We start from the raw sequence: 22,111 nt of genomic DNA, 5'->3' as shown, positions 1-22,111 counted from the left end.
TCTCCTGTGACTAGCATTCTGGAAGTTGTCCCTCTCGCCCTTAGCCACAAGGGATCAAGATACAATTCTTAAAACCATGGCAGAGCGGTCTACAACAGCATCCGCCATAGCTTGTCATGTCAGGAGGCTATACTTCTTTTTGAATCTTATGCCTTCTTTTAGAGGACCATTTTCTTTATTTGTGTTGTATAGCCTCTAGATGTTCCTTTAGTGAGATTCTCATGGGAGTAAATTCCCTCAGTTTTCATTTGTCTGAAAATATCTCAAATATTTGTCTATTTTTGAAAGAGTATCCTGAGGAACACAAATCGAGGGTAAGTTAAAGGGCTGTCTACTGTACATGTTCAGTATCTTCAAGATTCCTTTGTTGATATTGAGTAGCTTATCCTGTGTCTAATTGTTGTTCCTTTGTATATCTATTAGTTTCTGATTGCTGATGTAACAAATTACCACAAACGCAGTGGCTTAAAACAGTACAATTTATGACTTTACAGTTGCAGAGTTTAGAAGTCAAATGGATATGACTGGACTAAAAGTAAGATGCTGGAAGGGCTGCCTTCCTTTCTGGTGGCTCTGTAGTAGGATCTCTTTTCTTGTCTTGTCCAGCTTCTACAGGTGCTTTCATTCTTTGTTTCTTGGTCCCGTCCCATCTTTAAAGCCAACAGTGACAGGTTGTGCCCTCCTTATATCACATCATTGACAGTTTTGCCTCCTCTTCCACATTTAAGGACCCTATGATTACTTTGGGCTCACCTGAATAATGCAGGATACTCTCCCTGTCAAAAATCAGCTAATTAGCAACCTTAATTCCATTTGCTACCTTAATTTCTCTTTGCCATGTAATATAACATTCACAAGTTCCAGGGACCAGGAAATGGACATCTTTTAGAGTCCTTCTTACCATAGTAGGTAATCTGAGTTGTGTCCTCTGGTTGCTGTTAAGATTTCTGTATTTTATGCCCTGGCTGGTGTGGCTTAGTTGGCTGGAACATCATCCTGTGAAAAAAGGATTGTAGATTCAATTCTTACTTGGGGTACATTCCTGGGTTGTGAGTTCTATCCCTAGTCCAGACACATACAGAAGGCAACTGATGGGTGCTTCTCTCTCTCATCATTGTTTCTCTTTCCTCCCTTTCTCTCTCTCTGAAAACAATGGAAGGAAGGGAAGGAGGGAGGGAGGGAGGAAGGAGGGAGGGAGGGAAGGAAGGAAGGAAGGAAGAAAGGAAATATTCTTGGGTGAGAATTAAAAAAAACGATCTCTATACTTTTTAACTTTTTATCACCTACATGGGAAAAATACACATATATGTACAATTAGTAGAGTTGTCAACAAATTGAACACATTTGTGTTACCAGCACCCAAAATAAGAAATAGAACTCCCCAGATCCCCCATCAGGGGCAACCACTATCCCGCCTTCTAACAGCATGGATTAATTCTGCCAACTTTGCCAATATTTCATGTAAAGGAGTCACACAATGTGTACTTTTGTCTGGCTTTCTCAGTTCAAGATATATTTGTGAAATTCATCCATATTGTTGCTTGTACCTGTCATTCATGCATTTGCATTGGTATGGAGCAGTCTGTTGTGTGAATTAACCACAATGTATTCATTGATTTGTTGATGGGTATTTGAGTAGTTTCTAGTGTTTGGCTATCACAAATAGTACTGCTGAAAATTTCTTGTATATGTCTTTTTGAGCATTTATGTTGGGATGTACCTGAAAATGGAATTGTTGGGCCATAGGACATAGGTGTGATTTCCTTTTAACTTAAAGGAATCTTTAAAATATTGTGCCTATTGAATGTATAGATTTCTGTCTTACGAAAAACTTTCAGCCATTTTTCTTAAACTGTTGCCTCTTCTCTCACTTATTCTCTTGAGTTAAATATATGATGTTAATTCTTTTCATTTTTTTTACATTTCTTATCCTCATTTTTATGTGTTCCATTCTGTTTTCTCTGTCACATTCTGGGTATTTTTCTTCACATCTGTGTTTCAGGTCCATAATCCTTTCTTCAATTGTGTCTAATCTGTAATGTAACACATTTAGTGTATATTTTGACATTAATTTTTTTCCATTTCCCAAAATTCTGTTGACATTGAATTTTTTATTTCCAAAAACTCTGTTTGGTCCTGCTGAATATTTTTGATCATTTATTTTTGAATGTTCACTTTTAAATTTCTATCTTTTATTCATATTATACAAACATTCCATAATATTTATCTTTAGTTTGTATCTGAGAATTCCCATACTTGAAGTTTTATGGAATCTAATTCTGTTGCCTCTGCTTCTGCTGACCCTAAAGGTGGCTTTTTTTCCATGAATGTTGTGATGATGTTTGATTTGAGGTAATGTTTACATGACATTAATCTTTGGGAATCCTGGGAGTTGTAGTGGAGGATGCTTTCTGCAAAAAGGATGTATACTACTTTTGCTAACAACTGGGAGCCTACTAATCTGGGACTGCTTAACCTCCTTCCAGGGTACTGGCTTAATGCAGGTATCCATGGTGTACATAGAGAAATGTATATCAGCACATTTCTCTATGCTGCTGATATAGGCATTAGCCTCAGGGTAACATCATCTTTGTATTGCTTAATTATCACAGCTTCAGTTTCACCTTCCAGGTTTTTGTTTTGTTTGGGGGCCCTTGGAAGTATCCATTACTTTCAATGGAAAAAAAATCACATACTGTATGATCATCTGCTCACAGCCTCTAGTTGTTCTGTAAGTGTGGTGAGGGTGGGTTGGGACAACCATCTGCTTATCCGAGTTTCAGGAAGCTATAAACACTGTGTTTGGTCATGTATAATGAACACTTGTTTGCCCAAAGTTTTGAGAGAAAAATAAGGATGTGCATTATACCTGGGTATAGTGAATGTGTAATCCTGTGTATAAAGAGCACCAAAACATGGGTGCACATTATAATTGGCGAAATGTGGTAGATCCCCTGCTTTCCTTCCACACACATCCATACTTTCCTTGAATCAATTTGTTTTCCATCCTGGAGCCAGAGTGACAATCTCAAAACACAGATCTCATTTGTTTTATTCCCCTACTTGAAAACCTTTGCTGCTTTTAAGTCCAGTGACTTCCGTTTCTTTTTCTCTTTAGTCCCTCATGAGATAAAATGAAGTCATACTTATGCTTATGAGAGAGAGACTTACTGTAACTATAATATGCAAACATAATGAGATCCTGTGGCTTCAAGTATTTTTAGATTGAAAACATTACAAGTATATGCCAGATAAACACCTTTTGAGGGTAATATATGTCAGCCAGAGTATTAAGAGTAAATTCTCTGGGCAGCAAGCATGGGGTTTAGCTGCCTCATCTGTGATGTTTATTGGTAAATTGCTCATCCATCATATAGCAATGGTGTAACCTAAACAGAGAATCTTAAGAGTCATCAGAAAGCACAGGTGACTCCAGGCATAGTTGGTTCATGTAGTAGCTGTGCATACTTGCTTTGTCTCTGGAAGAATCCACCTGATATCAGATTTCTCTCCATATATTGATGTGGACATCTTCCTAAGTTTCTCCTCCCAGAGCTGTGACCTCAGAGTGTAGGGGACCCTCCCTAAAGAGGAAAATGTGTGCATGTGTTTTGATCTTCTGGTTCCTTATATTTCTTAGCTCTGTGCTGGAGTCCACTGGTGAAAGGGTGAGTATTCTTTGCAATAACCTGAGGACTCTTACCCAACATTGTGTATTAGTACCAACCACACTTACATTTCTGTTAGAGGTTATAAGATATAGGAACAGGTCATCTATAAATACAAGGTAAATGGAACCAAGGTATTGAATACATTAGTGAGTTGTTCATTGTGTAACCATTTTGGAAGCTAAGAAAACTGTTTTCTGTAGCTTATCTCTAGGGAGATGTTAACACTGGATAGAGAAAAAGGAAATGTGTGCTCTAAGCCATCATCTAGGGAAGGGGAATTGTAGACTGCAGGATTGCCATGACTTCCAGCTTTTAAGACTAGAGTCACGTGGAATGCACATGGTATCTGGTGCCTGGAATTTCCTTTTTTTTTTTCTTTCATCTATTTTTCATGCAGAATTGAGTTGGATAGGTTTTCTGAAGAAAACATGATGTTGAAAAATGAGCTGGGAAGGATTCAACAAGAGCTTGAATTTACACAAAGGACAAATGATACACAGAGGTAAGGGCTCTGTCTCAGTGGTTCCAGTCAGAACTTACAACGTATTACACATTGTACTCTTTATAGAATGAGCTTGGAACATATTGCTGTAAAAAGAGGGATGTGTTCACAGGTCAGCCCCGCATTCCAGAAAACTCTAAGTGGGTAAGTCGTGTGTTCAGACCTCTGACCACACTGTACATGCAAGAGAGGGCTCAGACCTCCTTCAAAATGTTGGCAACCACCTTCATTCCTGAGTGCCTGGTCTCCAAAGTTTAAGGTAGAAAGCATGTGTGTGCTGCAGCACAGTCATCAGCATAGTGAGCAGCTCCAGAACAGGCCTGTTTGTATCTGAAGTCAATATACACACACTTCTTACCCCTACAGAAATACTCCACATTATGCTAAGGGATGGGAGAGACAGCAAGTATTTTTGTAGGTAGTAGTGCTCCTGAGGCTTTTCCGGGCAAATAAAATCTGTTCATTTATGTCCTGATCATAGTTTCAGCTATGCTTTTCTCCAAGATTTGTTTTTGGCTCATCAACTTTAGTGAGTCTGAGTCAGGGATGGGGAAGTAGAAATAGGGAAGGGTTGCAAAGACCTGAGCACTAAAGCAGGAGAGACTGTTGGCAGAGGGGGAACCCAGAAAGCCTGTTGGTGGGTTTCTGATTTCACTATTGTAGCCATGTTTTATCCAGTGACAGTTGGTTGATCCCCTTTTTTTTAACTCCAAAATTGAAGATGAGATCAAGTCTAAAATGCTGAGAATGTGGTGCTGATTATATATAATTGCCATGATGATTAATTAAAATATGAAATCTAGAGCAGGTAGTCAGCAAGTAGTTGCTATCACATTATACCAATTCTGAAATCTAAGAGGTTTTTTTTTCATTCTAGAGACCATTTTTCTTCTCAGTTTGCTGCCATCAAATCTTAGTGGGTGTAAGGCTGTTTTGGCCTTTATTTATGCTACTGGTGTGCTCAAGAGATATAAATGGGTGGAATTGAGGAATGTTATAGAGCATGTTTGTTCTGTAATATTGGCAGTGTCCTCTGGTTCTGAGGATTGGGATCCATATTGGATCAGCAGCAGCAGAAGCAACAGAATAGTAACAGTGGTACCAGGATATAGGGTACCAGGAGCAGGTGTGAGTGTTATGTGGCTACAAATCCAAGGTGCTGATGTTATAATGGCTGGGAAAAAAGAAATAAGCTGGTCAAAGTGATATTGTTAATTTTGCTTCTTCAACAGGAAGGAAATTGAGGTTTTAAAGAGAGACAAGGAAAGGGCCTGCTCTGAAATGGAAGAGTTCAACAAACAGGTCAAGTATTGACACCTGTCATGAAACTAATGCCACCCTCCTTGTTTTTCATTATTTTGAAATAATTTCAAACTTATGAAAAAGAGATAACTTTTTTTCTGAAAGATTTGAGAGTGTATTGCTGACCCATTAACTTCCTCACCCCTCAACATCAGGATATGAATGTTGTGCAAAATCCTTGCCTTAATCTCCTACCTGTTCAGCTTTACCAGATGTCCCATTTGTTCAGAATCATTTAGTCTCCTTCAATCAGTCCATCCTTGGTTTTTAGGACCTTGGCACTTTCAAAGATAACAAGCAGTTATTTTCTAGGAAGTTGTTAGGTTAGTTTGTTTGATGTTTCCTTGTGATTACATTTAGCTAATACATTTTTGGCAGGAATATAAAAAATAATACTGTGTTCTCCTCATTTCATCTTATCAGGGGTACAGTGATTCATCCCATTACTAGTGATTCTTGTTTAGGTAGTGTTGGCCCAGCTACTCCACAGTAAAGTTACTTTTCCCCATGTAAATTAATGAGCATTTTATGGGTGGATACTTTTATATTATGTAAATGTTATGTTCTTCATCCAATTCTCACCCACTTACTTTAGCATCTTTTGTTTCTTTTATTTGTCCATTATCACTATGATGGTGGGCAGTTGGTGACTAATCCCACCATTCCTTTTGTATTTATTAATTGGTACTTCAGTGTAAGAACTTTCTCTTTTGTCCATTAATTTATTCATTTACATCATTATATACCTATCATAGATTTCTGTTTTATTCAGTAGGCTATAATATGTTATCAGCAGTTATTAATGGCTTGTAGACAGCTGTGTTCTCCCTGTGTTCTCACATGGTCTTCCCTGGTTCATGTCTTATGTCCTAATCTCTTCTTATTAGGACACAAGACATACCATGTTGGATTAGGGCCCACTCCTATGACCTCACTTTACCTTAAACACCTCTTAAAGATCCTGTCTCTAAATACAGTTATATACTGTCCTGACTGGTGTGGCTCAGTTGATTGGGTGTCATTCTGAAAAGCAAAAGGTTGCTGGTTCAATTCCTGGTCAGGGCATATGCCTGGGTTGTGGGTTAGGTTTCCTGCCAGGGCATGTATGGAGGCAACCAACTAATGTTTCTCACATTGATGTTTCTCACCTTCTTTTTCTCTCTCCCTCCTCCTTTCTCTAAAAATAAATAAAAATTTAAATAAGAAAATACAGTTATATTCTGAGGTACTGGGGGTTTGGGTACTGGGTATGAATTGTGGTAGGATACAAATCAGCCTATTACAAGTATCACAACCAAGCTATTGACATTGATACAATCCATGGATCCTATTCAAATTGCACCAATTTTACTTGGGCACGTGTGTGTATGTATTAAGTTCTGCACAATTTTATTCCATGTATCGATTCGTATATCCACCACCACAGTTAAGATACTGAATTATTCCAACTCCATAAGGACCTTTCATATTGTTTTTCTATAACTAGACCCACCTCCTTCCTGCCCACCTACCCTAGCCCCTAACCTCTGACAACTACTAATTTTTCCTTCACTTTTAAAATTGTGTGATTTCAAATGTTTTATAAAAGGAATAATACAGAATGTAAGGCTTATTTTCTCATATATCATAACACTGGAGATTCATCCAAGTGGCAGAGTTAGCTTCTTTTCATTGCTGAATAGTATTCCAAGGTATTGATGACCTATAGTTTAATACTCATTTTTCAAAGGATAGCTGGACTGATTTCAGTTTTGTGCTATCACAAATAATGCTGCTGTGTACATCCCTGTGCAGGTTTTTGTATGAACATGCATTTTTATTTCACTGAGATAAGTGCCCAAGAGGACAATTGCTGAGTTATGTGTGGTAGTTACATGTTAAGTTTTTTGAGAAACTGCCAAACATCCAGAGTGGCTGTAACAGTTTACATTTCTACCAGCAATGCTTTCTTCATCCAGTTTCTCCATACCCTTGCTTGCATTTGGTGTTGATACTATTTTATTCTGGCCTCACTGATAGGTGTGTTCTGAGACAGAAAGCCTAGAGGGGCTGGTTCTACTCTAGTAGACTAGTTTCATTTGAGGGCAAGAGAAGAACAGAGTGCTGTGAGTATACTTCAAAATGGTCACTGTATTTGTATAGTCAGGTTGCCATAACAAAGTATCACACACTGGGAGGTTTAAACAACAGAAATTTATTGCCTGACAGTTCTGGAAGCTAGAAGTCCAAGATCAATGTGCTGGTAATTTGGTTCCTGGTGAAAACTCTCTTCTTGGCTTGCAGACATCTGCCTTCTCACTGTGTCTGCACATGGCCTTTCCTCAGTGCCTGTACACAGAGGGAGAGACACTCTGCTCTGCTTTTTCTTCTTTTAAGGTCATAATCCTATCTAATTAGGACCCCATCCTTTGAGCTCATTTAACCTCAATTACCTAAAAGCCCCATGGCACCATAACATTGGGGGTTAGGTTTTCACCATGTGAATTTGGAGGGCATAATTCAGTTCATAGCAGTTGCTTTATTGTCTCCTTGCTTAGAAGCATGGGGCATTTTCCTCTAATCTTAACTACAAGAACCTGATGAGGCTTAGGGTAGTTGGGGGCTTACGGAGACTAGCCTCCTGGGACTTTTTAACTGTCAAGCCAGTTCAGGCACAGCCCCTAGCACTGATCCTTATAGTTTCAGTTTCACGTCCTGTCTCAGGCTCCAGTCATCCACCCCAGATAAAATACAGTTCTTCTTGCCTGTGTCTGTAGTTTTCAGGGTATTGATTTGCCATGTGATGTCATTTTTCTGATGGATCTAAGAAAAGTTGTTGGTTTCAGTTTAGTTACCTTTTTGCTTGTTAGGAAGATGAGACTAATATCTTCCAAGCTCTTTACATGCCAGACGAGAAGCCAGAAATAGTACTATTTTTTTAATTTTGGTTTCTGCATGTTTTTTTAATTTTGGTTTCTGCATGTTAGGACATAGACATACAATGCATTTTCATCTGTTGATCTTGCATCCTGCCACCTTGCAGAGCTCACTTTCTGTTCTATAAGTGTTTTCATTACCTTTGGCTACTTAAATCGCTGGTCCATCTCTGAGATAAATCCCTAGTAGCTCTTCTCTCCTGGCTCACCTCTTCCCATGCATGGCTAATGCGAGGTTTCTGCCATGGAGACCACTTTAGACCACTCATGTATGAGTGTCTTGGCTCCCAGCTTCGGGTGTTTGTTTCCATAAGTGTGTGGTAGCCCTGCTTAGGCATTCTCCATCAGGAGGATAATTTAGGAATTGGTTTAAAATGAAAACTTCAGACTCTGCATTTGCCAGACAACCAGCTTTTTGTGTAAATGACCTATCTGGGAATTTCCTGGGCTGAGAGAGCTTCCTGACCCCTTCACCTGCTTTTCTATAGGACACATTCATAAAAGGATTATAGGTATTTGCTTTCTTTCCCTCAACTTTTGTTATGAAAAACTGTAAACACACAGAAAAGTTGAAATGGTATATACTGTTGAGCCGCATAAAACAACCTTAATCTAACAGTTAACAAACAACTCTCATATGTGCTTTAGTTATTTATTTATATCTCTTTTTATTTCTGTATGTGTGTGTGTTTTCTGAATGATTTGAGAGTAAGTTACAGATATAATAATATCTGTATATTATTATACATATATAATAATAATCTGCTTCTAAATATTTTGGCAGGTGTCTTCTAAAAATGAGTACATTTTTTACCTAACCACAATACTGCTATCACACTTAAGAAATTTAATTATGATTACTTATTATCCAATATTCACACCATATCCATATTTCTCCAATTATTCAGAAATGTCTTACATAGTGAACTTTTTAGAACTAGGATCCAGTTGAGATTGATACACTAAACTTAACTGTCAATGCTATTGGAAATCCACTGGCATAAAACAGCCTCTTTCCTGTGCTATGAAGCCTTTGGGTCAGGGATTCAGACAAGGCACAGAGCAGACAGCCTGTCTCTGCTGTGTGATACCAGGACCTTGGGTAGGAAGATTCGACAGCTGGGGTGACTGAGAATGGCTAGGGCTAGAATCATCTGGGAGATCCTTTCCTTGGGACTGGGCTCCTGGAGGGAGTGTCATGATGGGAGGGTGGGGGGCACCAGAGAGCAAGTGTTTCAGGAGGACAAAGTCAAAGGTGCAAAGCTTCTGATCCCACCTTGGATATTACTCCATATTACTACCACCAAGACCCCACAGACCCACAGAGGGGAACATAGGTTTGTCTTGGTGGGTGAGTGTTAGGTCACAGTGCAAAGGGGATGTGAAATTACAGAAGCTGTTGAAGATGTCTTTATAAAAATTTGGTTGGCTATGATGTATCGTTAGTCTTTTTTTTTTAAGATTTTAATTTTAGAGAAAGAGGAAGGGAGGGAGAAAGGGAGAGAAACATAGGTGTGCAAGAGATACATTGATTGGTTGCCTCTCACATGCCCCCAAATGGGGACCTGGCCAGCAATCCAGGCATGTGCACTGACTGGGAATCAAATTAGTGACTTTGGTTTGCAGGCCAGGTCTCAGTCCACTGAGCCATACCAGCCAGGGCCATTCTTTTTAATCTAGAACACATATTGTCCCAAATGATGCTGGAATTTTTAAGAGATATGGCAGTTGATTTGTTTTTGGCATCTATATAATGGATCTGTCCATCTGTTTTCTAATAGCATTGCTCAATCTAGTCCTTTGTCCCTTGTTTTTCTTAAAAACTGCAAAATACCCATGTGCTTAGGAAACAGCTGCTAACATCTCATTTTCTCCTCTTCACTATAACCCAGACGATTGCAAGTTAAAACTAAAGAGGTGATTAACAGAAATACCAAGAGGCAGTTAGCCTCCCACACTTCCCAATGTGGTACCCTGAGGAGGACACAGCAGCACCTGAGCAGTCTTCTGCTCAGAACACATTGCCTGAGTCTAATCATAAGGGAGCATCAGACAAACCCCAAATAAGGAACTATTAAAGAGGGGAGAGTGGAGGGACTGTGTTTGTCAAAAATGTCAGTGTCATTCAGACAAAGGCTGTGGAAATATTCCAGATTCAAGGAGGCTAAAATGACTTGACAGAGGCAAGAGCTACCTGATATTGGACCAGAAGTGATACTCCAAAGATGTTACTTGGGCCAGTTGATAAAACTGGAATGTGTGTGGTACATCAAGGTTCATGTCCTAAAGCCAGAACTGCATAGCAGCCTTGTGAGAGCACACTTCCCTTCTTGGAAATGTAGTTCAGAGCTGTGGCTCAGAAAACCGCTTTGCATATCTGTGCATAGAGAACAACAACTGCAAGGCAAATGAAGAAAGGGTTAGCTGGGGAGAGTACCTTAAAATCTGGCTTGAAAATCAGTGGGGATTCCGTCTACCTAGAAGAAATGGGAGTTTGCTAGAAATCCAGGTTCCCTCTTAAAGGGCCAGTACACAAAATTTTATTTGCAGCCACTCACCCTGGACTCTGAAAAGGCAGGGAAGCTCAGAGTGGACAGGCATTGTGCAAAGACAGATTGGATCGTGTGGTTCCAGGAAGTGAGCTGAAGGAACGAACAGTCTTCAGGGTCCCTGTGCTGAATTCCTGTCTTACACAACCCACAGATGCCATCTTTCCTGGGTTGAACACTGTCCTCCATACAGGATTAGCTTGTGGAAATGCAGTAGCCCCACCCTCCAGATTCCCTGTCATCTAGCCTTGCCGAGCTCATGCTTTGCATAGGATTTAGATGTGTGGCCTTGTGGTATAGACTTTGTCAGAACGCGCTTGAGAAGGTACAGGCAGACTTGAGGTGGCAGAGACTGAGTTGCGTAGCTCAGAGGGTGAGGCCATTTCCTCCTTCCCTGCCATGAGCCTAACCAGAGCCACCTCCTCAAAACAGAGCCCCACCTACTGAACTCTCAATGGCTGTACCTTGCCAAGTACAAGAAAGTCAGCTGGCAGACTTTCTAAAAAAAGATTTTATTTAGGACTTCTGGCGAAGATAGAGGCATAGGCAGACACCCTGTGCCTCCTTGCACAACCAAAATAAGGACAACAACAATTTAGAAACAAAATAACAAACAGAACTGACAGAAAATTGAACTGTATGAAAGTCCGACAACCAAGGAGTTAAAATCGACACATTTGTCCAGACCGGTAGGAGGGGCAGAGTTGTGCAGCCTGGTGGACAGGGGTTGCAGAAAAAAAAGTGACATGGGGTACACAAGGCAGCAACTGACAAACTCTGGGGTGCACAAATCAGCAGTGGCTGACCCTGGGCACCCAGGCAGTGGCTGGCAGACCCTGGGCGCAGGGTGCCAAAGGGTAGACCCAGCGAGTTGGCGATTGTGAACTGGGGCATGGCACACAAGGTGGCTGGTTGACCAGGTGGTCTCACATTAACACGCAGATAAACTAGGTGAAACTAGGGAATGAGACTGACTGCACAACTCACAGTCCCAGCTCAGGGAAATAAAGCCTCAAAACACCGATTGAAAACACCTGTGGGGGTTGAGGTGCCAGGAGAGACTCCCAGCCTCACAGAAGAGTTTGTTGGAAAGAACCACAGGGTCCTAGAATGTACACAAGCCCACCCACACAGGAATCAGCACTAGAAAGGCCCAGTTTGCTTGGGGGAAGTGGCAGAAGGGACTGAAATCTGACAGAAAGTGGAGCAAGCGCCATTGTTCCCTCTCTGGCCCTTCCCTTCACTACCAAAAAGGTTCAACAAGACAAAAAAAAAAAAAAAAAAGATGAAAGCCCCAGAGCAAATCAACTAAGTGACCAAGAGAACCAACCTATCAGATGCACAATTCAAAACACTGGTGATCAGGATTCTCACAGAATTGGTTGAATTTGGTTACAGCTCAGTTGAAAAAATGAAGGCTATGTTAAGTGAAGTGAAGGAAAATGCACAGGGAACCAATAGTTATGGGAAGAAAACTGAAACTCAGATCAATACTGTGGACCAGAAGGAAGAAAGAAACAACCAAACAGAAAAGAATGAAGAAACAAGAATTCAAAAAAATGAGGAGAGGCTTAGGAACCTCCAGGACATCTTTAAACGTTCCAACATCCAAATTTTAGGGGTAGCAGAAGGGAAAGAGGAACAGCCACCAGTGGAAAACTTATTTGAACAAATAATAAAGGAGAACTTCCCCAATCTGGCAAAGGCAATTGACTTCCAGAAAATCCAGGAAGTTCAGAGTGTCCCAAAGAAGTTGGACCAAAGAAGGAACACACCAAGGCACATCATAATTACATTAGCCAAGATTAAAATGAAGGAGAGAATCCTAGAAGCAGCAAGAGATAAGGGGACAGTCACCTACAAAGGAGTTCCCATCAGACTATCAGCGGATTTCTCAAAAGAGACCTTACAGGCAAGAAGGAGCTGGAAAGAGGTATTCCAAGTCATGAAATCCAAAGACCTACAACCAGGATTGCTTTATCCAGCAAAACTTTCATTTAGAATGGAAAGGCAGATAAAGTGCTTCTCAGATAAGATCAAATTCAAGGAGTTCATCATCACCAAGCCCTTATTATATGAAATGTTAAAGGGACTTATCTAAGAAAAAGAAGTTAAAAAAAAACATGAACAGTGAAAGGACAGCAAACTTACAGTTATTAAGAACCACACCTAAAACAAAAACAAACTAAAAGGACAGCTAGATCAGGAGCAGAAACATAGAAATGGAGATCACATGGAGGGTTAGCAACAGGGGAGTGAGAGGAGGAGAAGGGAGGAGAAGGTACAGAAAATAAGTAGCATAGACGGTAGGTAGAAAATAGATAGGGGGAGGGCAAGAATAGTATAGGAAATATAGAATCTAAAGAACTTGAGACACGTGGTCATAAACTAAATGGGGGGAATGGTGGGGGAGGGGTGTGCAGGGTGGAGGGGAATGAAGGGGGGAATAGAACAACTGCAATGGCATAATCAATAAAATATATTTTAAAAAAAAGAACCATGGGTGAATGGGAACAAAGGCCCTGAGGTTCCAGCTGATGGTGGAAAGGAGGATCCAGTTAGATCACTGGCATTCAGCCAAAAACTACCCTAACACCAAGGGGAATACAGCCCTACAGCCATCCTAACTCCATGAGGACTGGTTGTACAGAAGCTGTGAGAGCCCAGTTTTCATGTTAATAATGAGGGACTCAACAGATGCTAAGGAACGATCATGGAGGAGCAGTGAGCTTCTCAGGGAAGGTGTCCCCCACCCCCTCAGAGAGTACTTGCGCAAGCTGATCTTGAAGTTCTCTTCAGCCTGGGGGCCACAGTTCCTCCCAGATGCAGTATGTTCTTTAGGGCTGCATGGGGTCTGCAGTAGGTCCCATGGCTATACATCTGGGACCACGCACTGAATGCTCACAGGCCCTGAAAGGTGGTGATAGAGAAAGGTTGGAAGTGAGGTGATGGGTGCTGGTCCTGCTGTGTAGCCCTGTGGAAATACAGGCCTTGGCATTCCATTTCTCCTGATTTCAAAGAAAATCCAGAAACTAGATTTTTACATGAATACTCCCAGTTTTGAAATGATGCACCTAATTTTTAAAGAATCTTAAACCATTATGCAGACTGAAAAAAAATCCACCCAAAGGCACATAAGGACTGCAGAAGTTATTTACTGGAGGAACAAATATAAAGGACAAATGGACGAAACCAAAGGAGGGTAGGATCAAGGGTGGGAAGTGGGGATGGCTGGGGTGGGGGGGTGAGGGGAAATGGAGACAACTGTACTTGAACAACAATATAAAAAGTTACTTACTGGATACACACTGATCTAGGTATCAGAGACAAAGAAATGACACAAAAGCAAAATCTGTGCCCTTCTGGATCTTATATTCTAGTGGTGGGAGACAAAAAAAAATGCATAATGTGAATAGCATGTCAGATGATGATCAGTGCTGTGGAGTGGGAGGCTTTCTAATTTTAAACAGGATAGCCAGAGAAAGTGGCTCTTAAGCCAACACTTGGAAGTTGTTGAGGCAGGAAGCCATCCAGTAACCTGGAGGAAGAGGGCTTATAGGCTGCAGGAGCAGCATGTGCAATGGCCTTGAGGTGGGTATGTACTTGGTATGTTTAAGAATAGCAAGTATGGGAGGGAGGCAGGAGGAGGGCAGAGGGTAAGAGGTCAACAAGGTAAGAGCATAGACTTGGGGAGCGTGCTGTGTGCAAGGCTCTGCACTATGCATCAGGAGATGTAGAACTAGAGTACCTGCCTTAAAGGGAAGCAGGACAGTGCCTCAGAGCATGGGCTACGGAGATTGGGATTTTGGCTCCCCTACCTCCCAGCTGAGTTACTCCAGGCCAGTTACTTAACCTCTCTGTACTCCTGTTTCCTCATCTGTATAATTCAGATACCAGTGGTACCCATCTAAAGCATTATTGTAAGGCATCAATAAGTTAACACTTTTAAAGTGCTTGAATTGTCTGTGGAACATGTGTAACCTGTGCAAGGGTTTAATTTAAAAGCCCAAGAAAACCTGATCCTGAAATATTGAAACACGGTTCATGAGGAAAAGTTCAGGGCAGAAGGAATGTGGAGATCAAGAGCAAGAGGGTAGTGAGTGCCTTCATGGGGAAAAATTAGAGCAACACTTGAAAGGTGAGTAAAATTCAATATTTCTAAAACATAAATTCTAACAAAGAATGACTTATCAGGATTAAGCAAAAATGTTAAGCTAGAAATAAGTGATGATAGATTATTGACAAAACAAAAGAATTTAATCAGAAATTCTTTAGAAATACTTACCCTGGCTGGTGTAGCTCAGTGGATTGAGCGCAGGCCTGTGAACCAAAGAATCATGGTTCAGTTCCCAGTTAGGGCACACGCCTGGGTTGCAGGCCAGTTCCCAGCGGGGGACATACAAGAGGCAACCATACACCATACATTGATATTTCTCTCCCTCTCTTCTTCCCTTCCCCTCTAAAGATAAATGAATAAAATCTTAAAGAAAAAAGAAAAGAAATACTTAACAACATGTATAAAGTAAACTCACTCTGGAGTCATCTATGATGAAATTTTTAGGACAAAGCAGTTAGCTAATTCTTGAACTACAAAAAGAAATAATAGTTTAGTGGCTAGGAACAGATGTTTTGAAATTTTATTTTTATTTTATTGTATTTATTCTATTGCCATTTATCCCACATACCCTCTTCCACCTCCATCCATCAGTATACCCTTCCACAATCACTACACTGTTGTCTCTGTCCATGAATTCTTTTTTCTCCTCAGTCCCTCCATCCCCATAACACCCCACCAGTAGAGAGCTGTAGCCTGCTATTTTGCTTCTTAGTTCTCTTTGTTGATTGGTTCCACATGCACGAAATCATATGGTACTTGTCTTTCACTGACTGGCTTATTTCACTTAGCATAGCATAATGTTCTCCAGTTTTGTGTATGCTGTTGCAAAGGTTAACACATTCTTCTTTTTTATGGCTAATAATCCATTGTGTAAATGTACCGTAGCTGTTTTATACACTCATCTATTGATAGAAACTTGGGATGCCTCCAAATTTTGGCTATTATAAATAATGCTGCAATGATCATGGGGGTGCTTATATTCCTTCCAATTAATGTTTTGGTTTCTTAAGACAGTCCCCATTTTTTATTTTTTGAGGTAATTCCATTCTACTTTCCACGGTGGCTGCACCAATCTGCATTCCCACCAGCAGTGCAAAAGGGCTCTTTCTTCACCACAGCATTGCCAACACTTGTTTTTTAATTTATTGATGATAGCCATCCTGACCAGTATGAGATGACATCTCTTTGTGGTTTTGATTTGCATTTCTCTGATGATTGGTGATGTGAAGTATCCTTTCTTATTTGTTAGACATCTATTCAAAAACAGGCACTTTTGAAGAAGTGTCTGTTTAGGTCCTTTGACTATTTTTTAAGTTGGTTTATTGGTGTTTTTTATAAATTTTGGGTTTTATCAGCTGTATTGGCAAACATGTTTTCCCATTCTGTGGGGTGTCTTTATTTTGTTTTGGTAGCCTTTTTTGATGGTTTTCTTTGCTGTGCAAACACTTTTTAGTTTGACATGCTCCAATTTGTTTATTTTTTCTTTTGTTTCTCTTACCTGAGGAGATGTATCAGAAAAAATATTGGGAAGAGAAATGTCTAAGATTTTACTGCCTATGTTTTCTTCTAGGATTTTTATGGTTTCAAGTCTGACCTTTTAGTCTTTAATCCATTTTGAGTTTGTGTGTGGTGGTAGGAGGTCTAGTTTCATTTTTTTTAATGTATCTGTTCAATTTTCCCAATACCATTTATTGAATAAACTGTCTTTAGCCCATTATAATTTGTCAAATATTAACTGACTGTAAAGGTGTGGGCTTATTTCTAGGTTCTCTATTCTGTTCCATTGACCTGAATCTCTGTTTTTATGCTATTACCATGCTGTTTTGATTACTATGGACTTGTGGTATAGTTTGATATCAGGTAGCATGATTTCTTCAACTTTGTTCTTTCTCAAGATCATTGGTGCTTTTCAGGGTTTTTTTTGTGATTCCATATACATTTTTGGAATATCTGTTCTAGTTCTGTGAAATAAGCCATTTGTGTCTTGATAGAAATTCTTTTGAATCTATAGATGGCTTTGGATAGTATGGACATTTTAATAATATTAATTGGTCCTATTTATGAACACAAGTATGTGCTTCCACTTACTTGTATCCTCTTCAGTTTCTTTCTTTAGTGTCTTATAATTTTCTTAATATAGGTCTTTACATCTCTGGTTTGATTTGTCCCTAGGTATTTTATTCTTTTTGAAGCAATTGTGAATGGGATTGTTTCCTTAGTTTCCCTTTTCAATGGTTTATTACTGGCATATAAAATACAACTGATTTCTTATAGTAATTTTGTACACTGCTACTTTACTGAATTCATTTATCGGTTCTAATAGTTTTGGGGTTTTGAGAAATCTTCAGGGTTCTCTAAAAATAGTATCTTGCCATCTGATCTAGAAACAATGACAATTTTACTTCTCCCTTTCCAACTTGAATGCCTTGTATTTCTTCTTGTTTGAGTGCTTTGTTAGGACTTGAATGGGTAGTGAAAGTGTATATCCACATCTTGTTCCCCATCTAAAGGGGAAAGCTTGTAGTTTTTATCTGTTGAGGATTATGTTGCTTGTCTGTCAAATATACCCTTTATTGTATTAAGGTATATTCCTTCTATTTTTGCTTTGCTGAGGGATTTTATCATAAATGGGTGCTGGATTTTATCAATTGCTTTTTTTGCATCTATTGATATGAGCATGTGGTTTATATTCTTCATTTTGTTTATATGGTGTATCATATTTATTAATTAGTGGATATTGTTTCAACCTTGCATCCCCTGAATAAATCCCACCATATCATGTTATATGATCTTTTTAATGTATTGCTGGATCCGGTTTGCTAATACTTTGCTGAGTAATTTAGTATCTATGTTCACCGGGGACATTGGCCTATAATTTTCCTTTCCTTTTTTGTAATGTCTTTATTTAGGTTTTGGATTTAGGAGAATACTGTCCTTGTAAAATGAGCTTGGGAGTCTATCCGGTTGAATTTTTTGGAATAGTTTGAGGAGAGGGGTTAGTTCTTCCCTGAAGGTTGATAAAATTCACCTGTGAAGTCGTTCAGTCCAAGACTTTGTTTTTTGATGACTGCTTCAATTTCACTAATTGTAATCTGTCTATTCACAGTTTTATTCTTCCACATTTAGTTTTGGAAGATTGTATGTTTCTAGGAATTAATCCATTCTATCCAAATTGTCCAATTTGTTGGCATATAGTTGTTCATAATATTTTCTTACAATCCCTTGTATTTCTGTGGTGTAAGTTATTTTACCTTTCATTTTTTACTTTTTTTTATGAGCCTAGTTAAAGTCTCGTTTATTTTTTCAGGGAACCTGCTCTTGGATTCATTGATCTTTTGTATTGCCTTTTTTAGACTTTTTATTTCTTCTCTGGTCTTTACTTTTTCTTTCCTTCCACTCACTGTGGGCTTTGTTGTTCTTTTACAACTTCCTTTATGTATAAAATTAGGTTGTTTGAGCTTTTTATTGTTTCTTGAGATAGCCATGAATGTTATGAATTTCCTTCTTAGGACTATTTTTTTTCCTGTGTCCCACAGATTTTGGGTTGTTGCATTCTCATTTGCATGTTTCAATGTATCTTTTGATTTCTTCCACTGTTTAGTTTAGTAACATATTATTTAGCTTCCATGTCTTTCTGTGTTTTTCACTTTTCTTCCTGTGATGTCTAGTTTCATAGTATTACGGTTAGAGGAGATTCCTGATAGAATTTCAGTATTCTTAAATTTACTGAGACTCATTTTGTGTGACATTTTTTTAACTTACTCTATACAGATCAGTTATCTATAGTTACTCTCAAATTTGTACACTTTAGCTAATTTCTACTTTACAGTAAGTAAACCTGAAAAGATTCACTCTAAAATGTAAAATATTGGGCCCTGAGTGGTGTGGCTCAGTGGATTGAATGCCAGCCTGTAAACTGAAGGTCACAGGTTTGATTCCTGGTCAGGGCACATGCCTGGGTTGAGGGCCAGGTCCTCAGTTTGGGGTGTGTGAGTCAACTGATCAATGATTCTCTCTCATGTTTCTCTCCCTCTCTAAAAATAAATTAACAAAATCTTAAAAAATATAAAATGTAAAATGTTGGTTTATAACCTTTTGTAGCAAGAAGAACATAAAAAACAGCTTAAAGATACAGAAGAATGGATAGAAAAATTAGAAATGATTTCAAAGAACATGGAAATACTCCTACAAGAAAAAGTGGCTGAGCTGGGACAGCAGGTGAGTGAGGAGGGGGTTGTGTCAGTGTATGCTAATATCCTCTTTCAGAACTGTTTTTTTTTTTTTCTTTTATGGGTGTTCAAGTAGCTGATTCAGGGAGCAACTCTCTTGTAACAGAACTCAAAAGAAGCCCACATTCATTTGGAACCACTGAATCTGGGGCTTTGTCTAAACTTCATTTTGAGAATCTGAATGTACACATATTTTTCAGAAGATTAAAAATTAAAAGCAATCAGTAGAAAACTGATTTTAGTAAATATACCCTACATTATATTTGTACATTGTGTTTATTTTCTTTTAGGAATTGTTTTAAACTGATGAGAACAGATTCTACATTTGATCTTAAGCCAAAATGCTGAGAAGTGATGGGGAATATTATAAGGTATATTTTTGAGGTGTCCACATAACCTCAAAAAAGATATTCATTCAGTCATCCCAAGTACCTGTTATGTATCAAGGCATTGCTCTGGGTAAACCCTGACATAAGCCCCCAAAGACCTTACATTCTGGAGCTAGAGACAGATGTAACAAGCTAAATGACCTCAAGTTATAAGAATTGCTTTGAAGAAAATGGGGATGGGTGGGATTTGGTGAGAATAGTCGGGATATGGCATGGCAACAGACACCTAATGATCAGAGGCCAGGCTGACATTTTAGAAGGGATAATGCTCATGGTAGAACTGTTCTGTGCATTATAGTGCTAAGTTCCAAGAACACCTCCAATCTCTGGGACAGCTGTAAAAAGGCACTCACACTTCTCCACATGTGCTAAAGAACGTGTGAGAACAAGGAAGAGATGCATTTCACAAAGAGGGAACAGAACAGGTACATGTCCTTAGATGGGACCAAGCATGGTATGCAGAAGGCCACTGAGGAGTTATTGTAGCTGGTATGATCTGTTGGGCAAGTACAGATAGGCAGGGTCCCATCAAGGTCAGCAGTTTGGATTTTATTGTAATTGCAATTAGAAGCCATTGGAAGAGTTTAAGTAAGAGTGTGACATGATCTATATTTTAGAAATAATAACCATGGGAAATAAAGAAATAACCTGGGCTGCTGTAGGAAGAAAACAAAAGTCACAGCTGTCTTGATCAATAAAAGTTTATAATCTCATTCAATCAGCAATTAAATCAGTAAGAACTAACAGGCAGTGGAACAGCCAGCACAGGGAGTGCTGGGAGGGGTAAGAAGGTCAGAAAAAAAAGAAGAAACACAAAAAGACAAACACCAGCTGCTCCAAAAATGTTCTACTGCAGTGCTAGAAGAAATTAAAAGAAATGTGAGGATCTGTAGAAATATTTTTATTACATAATAATCAAGTATGGTTTATCTGAGCAATCCTGAACTGAGCCCAAATGGATGAAACATTCATGTTGCCTCTTGCTCCTGAATCATGGTGGAAGTTTCCCAGGCTAAGCTACTCTTCAGAGCCTGCCCCCTTTCTTGTCCACCATCTTGGCCTGCTCTGCCATCTACTGATCCTCTCAATGTCTCCCTCATCCTCACTTTTTGTCCCAACTATCAGATTTTGACTTTCTTTATAGTCACTCCTTTGCAAACATTTGCCTCCTCTTACCTGGTAAGACTAGTTGTAGTTCAATTTTGTGGCTGTCACCCATCAGCTCTGCCCAAATCCCCTAGCTGGATAACATTCTGAACGCTCTCTCCCCATTGAATTCCAGCACCTCTTCCCCCTCCTTTTAACTGTCCTTGGGAGACCCAAAATGCCCAAAGCAAATATGCAGTGTACTAGGGCCATATGCACCTAGACCTGACCTGTGCCACCTCTCCTGGCCTCACCCCCAACCTGTCTTGCCTCTGGATTCCTGGGTTAAGGAGTCTTGGTCCTACCAGTTCTCTGCTTCTCCTCACAGAAATACTTTCAGAGTTGTCTTTGCACTTACCTGCCAGCCCTCATGGCTCTCCCCTACCATTGACTTAATTCCAAAACCTTGGAGTACAGTGGGCTCCTTCCCTTAACTGACCCCCACTCATACCATGTTCCCATCCACCAGTTCTGCCTTCAGAGTGGAGACAGAACCCAGCTACTTCTTGCCCCAGTCCCACTGCTTCCACAGTCATCTTTGGTATCTGAACTGGCATCTTATTTCTTCTTCTAACCTGTTAACACAGGAGTGGTAACAGTCCTTTCCAAATGTGGCTACGGTGCTGGCCTTCCTCTGCTCAGAACCCTTCAGTTTTCCCAGGTACCTTGAATAAAAGGCAGTTTATACAGTGGCTTCCAAGATTCTCCAGGATCTAGTGCCTGGCCCAGACAGTATGGTAGGTCTGACTTCTCAGTTGGCCTCCCCACAACCATGCCTTCCAGTTACAGGCCTCCTGGCCATTCTGTTACCCACATCATGCCCCAGCCTCTGGGCCTTTGCATTTATTCCTCCATCTGGAACATTCATGCCTTGACAGCCCCATGGCTTATTCCTGTGCTTTATTCAAACCCCCTGTTCAAATATCATGCAGAGAAGCCCTCTCTGTTTACCTCAACCAAAATTGGGACCCCTCCTCAGCTGTCTGCTACTGGGTTTTCTCTCAGCACTTCTTACCACCTGACACATTGCATATTTGATTCTGATGTCTGTCTACTAGAATATGTGTTCTATAAGAGCAGAGTGGTTGCTAGAGCAGTGTCTAGCACATGAGAGGTGCTCAATGAATGAATGACTTCAGTGTTGACTTAAGCCCAAGGTCAGGACATCCTTGCCTTTGTATTTTGAAGAAGGACTCATGACTAGAGTGGTCTTGTGTCCCCATCGCTGAAGTCCCTATGGCTGTGTGTGTTGACTGCACCAATTTTAAGGTTGAATACGGTATCTCAGTGT

At 39.9% G+C, this 22,111-nt stretch overlaps 1 protein-coding gene across 7 annotated transcripts in view; it reads left to right on the top strand.

Moving 5' to 3' along the window:
* NINL (ninein like) overlaps positions 1 to 22,111 on the top strand; it is a 208,288-nt gene that overhangs the window by 179,711 nt on the left and 6,466 nt on the right. For 6 of the 7 annotated variants that reach the window (XM_053667257.1, XM_053667264.1, XM_037155282.2 and 3 more), the window contains 3 exons: positions 4,069 to 4,173; positions 5,406 to 5,475; positions 19,158 to 19,274. In XM_053667257.1, the coding sequence (XP_053523232.1) occupies positions 4,069 to 4,173; positions 5,406 to 5,475; positions 19,158 to 19,274 (292 nt within the window). The remainder of the gene's footprint in view (positions 1 to 4,068; positions 4,174 to 5,405; positions 5,476 to 19,157; positions 19,275 to 22,111) is intronic. The other variant, XM_053667252.1, reaches the window with a different exon arrangement.

The sequence above is a fragment of the Artibeus jamaicensis genome, unplaced genomic scaffold (assembly GCF_021234435.1).
Source record: "Artibeus jamaicensis isolate MK-2021 breed Jamaican fruit bat unplaced genomic scaffold, CSHL_Jam_final contig_135, whole genome shotgun sequence".
Lineage (NCBI taxonomy): Eukaryota > Metazoa > Chordata > Mammalia > Chiroptera > Phyllostomidae > Artibeus > Artibeus jamaicensis.
Note: the sequence above shows the minus strand (reverse complement) of the source record. Positions and strands in the feature narration are given on the sequence as shown.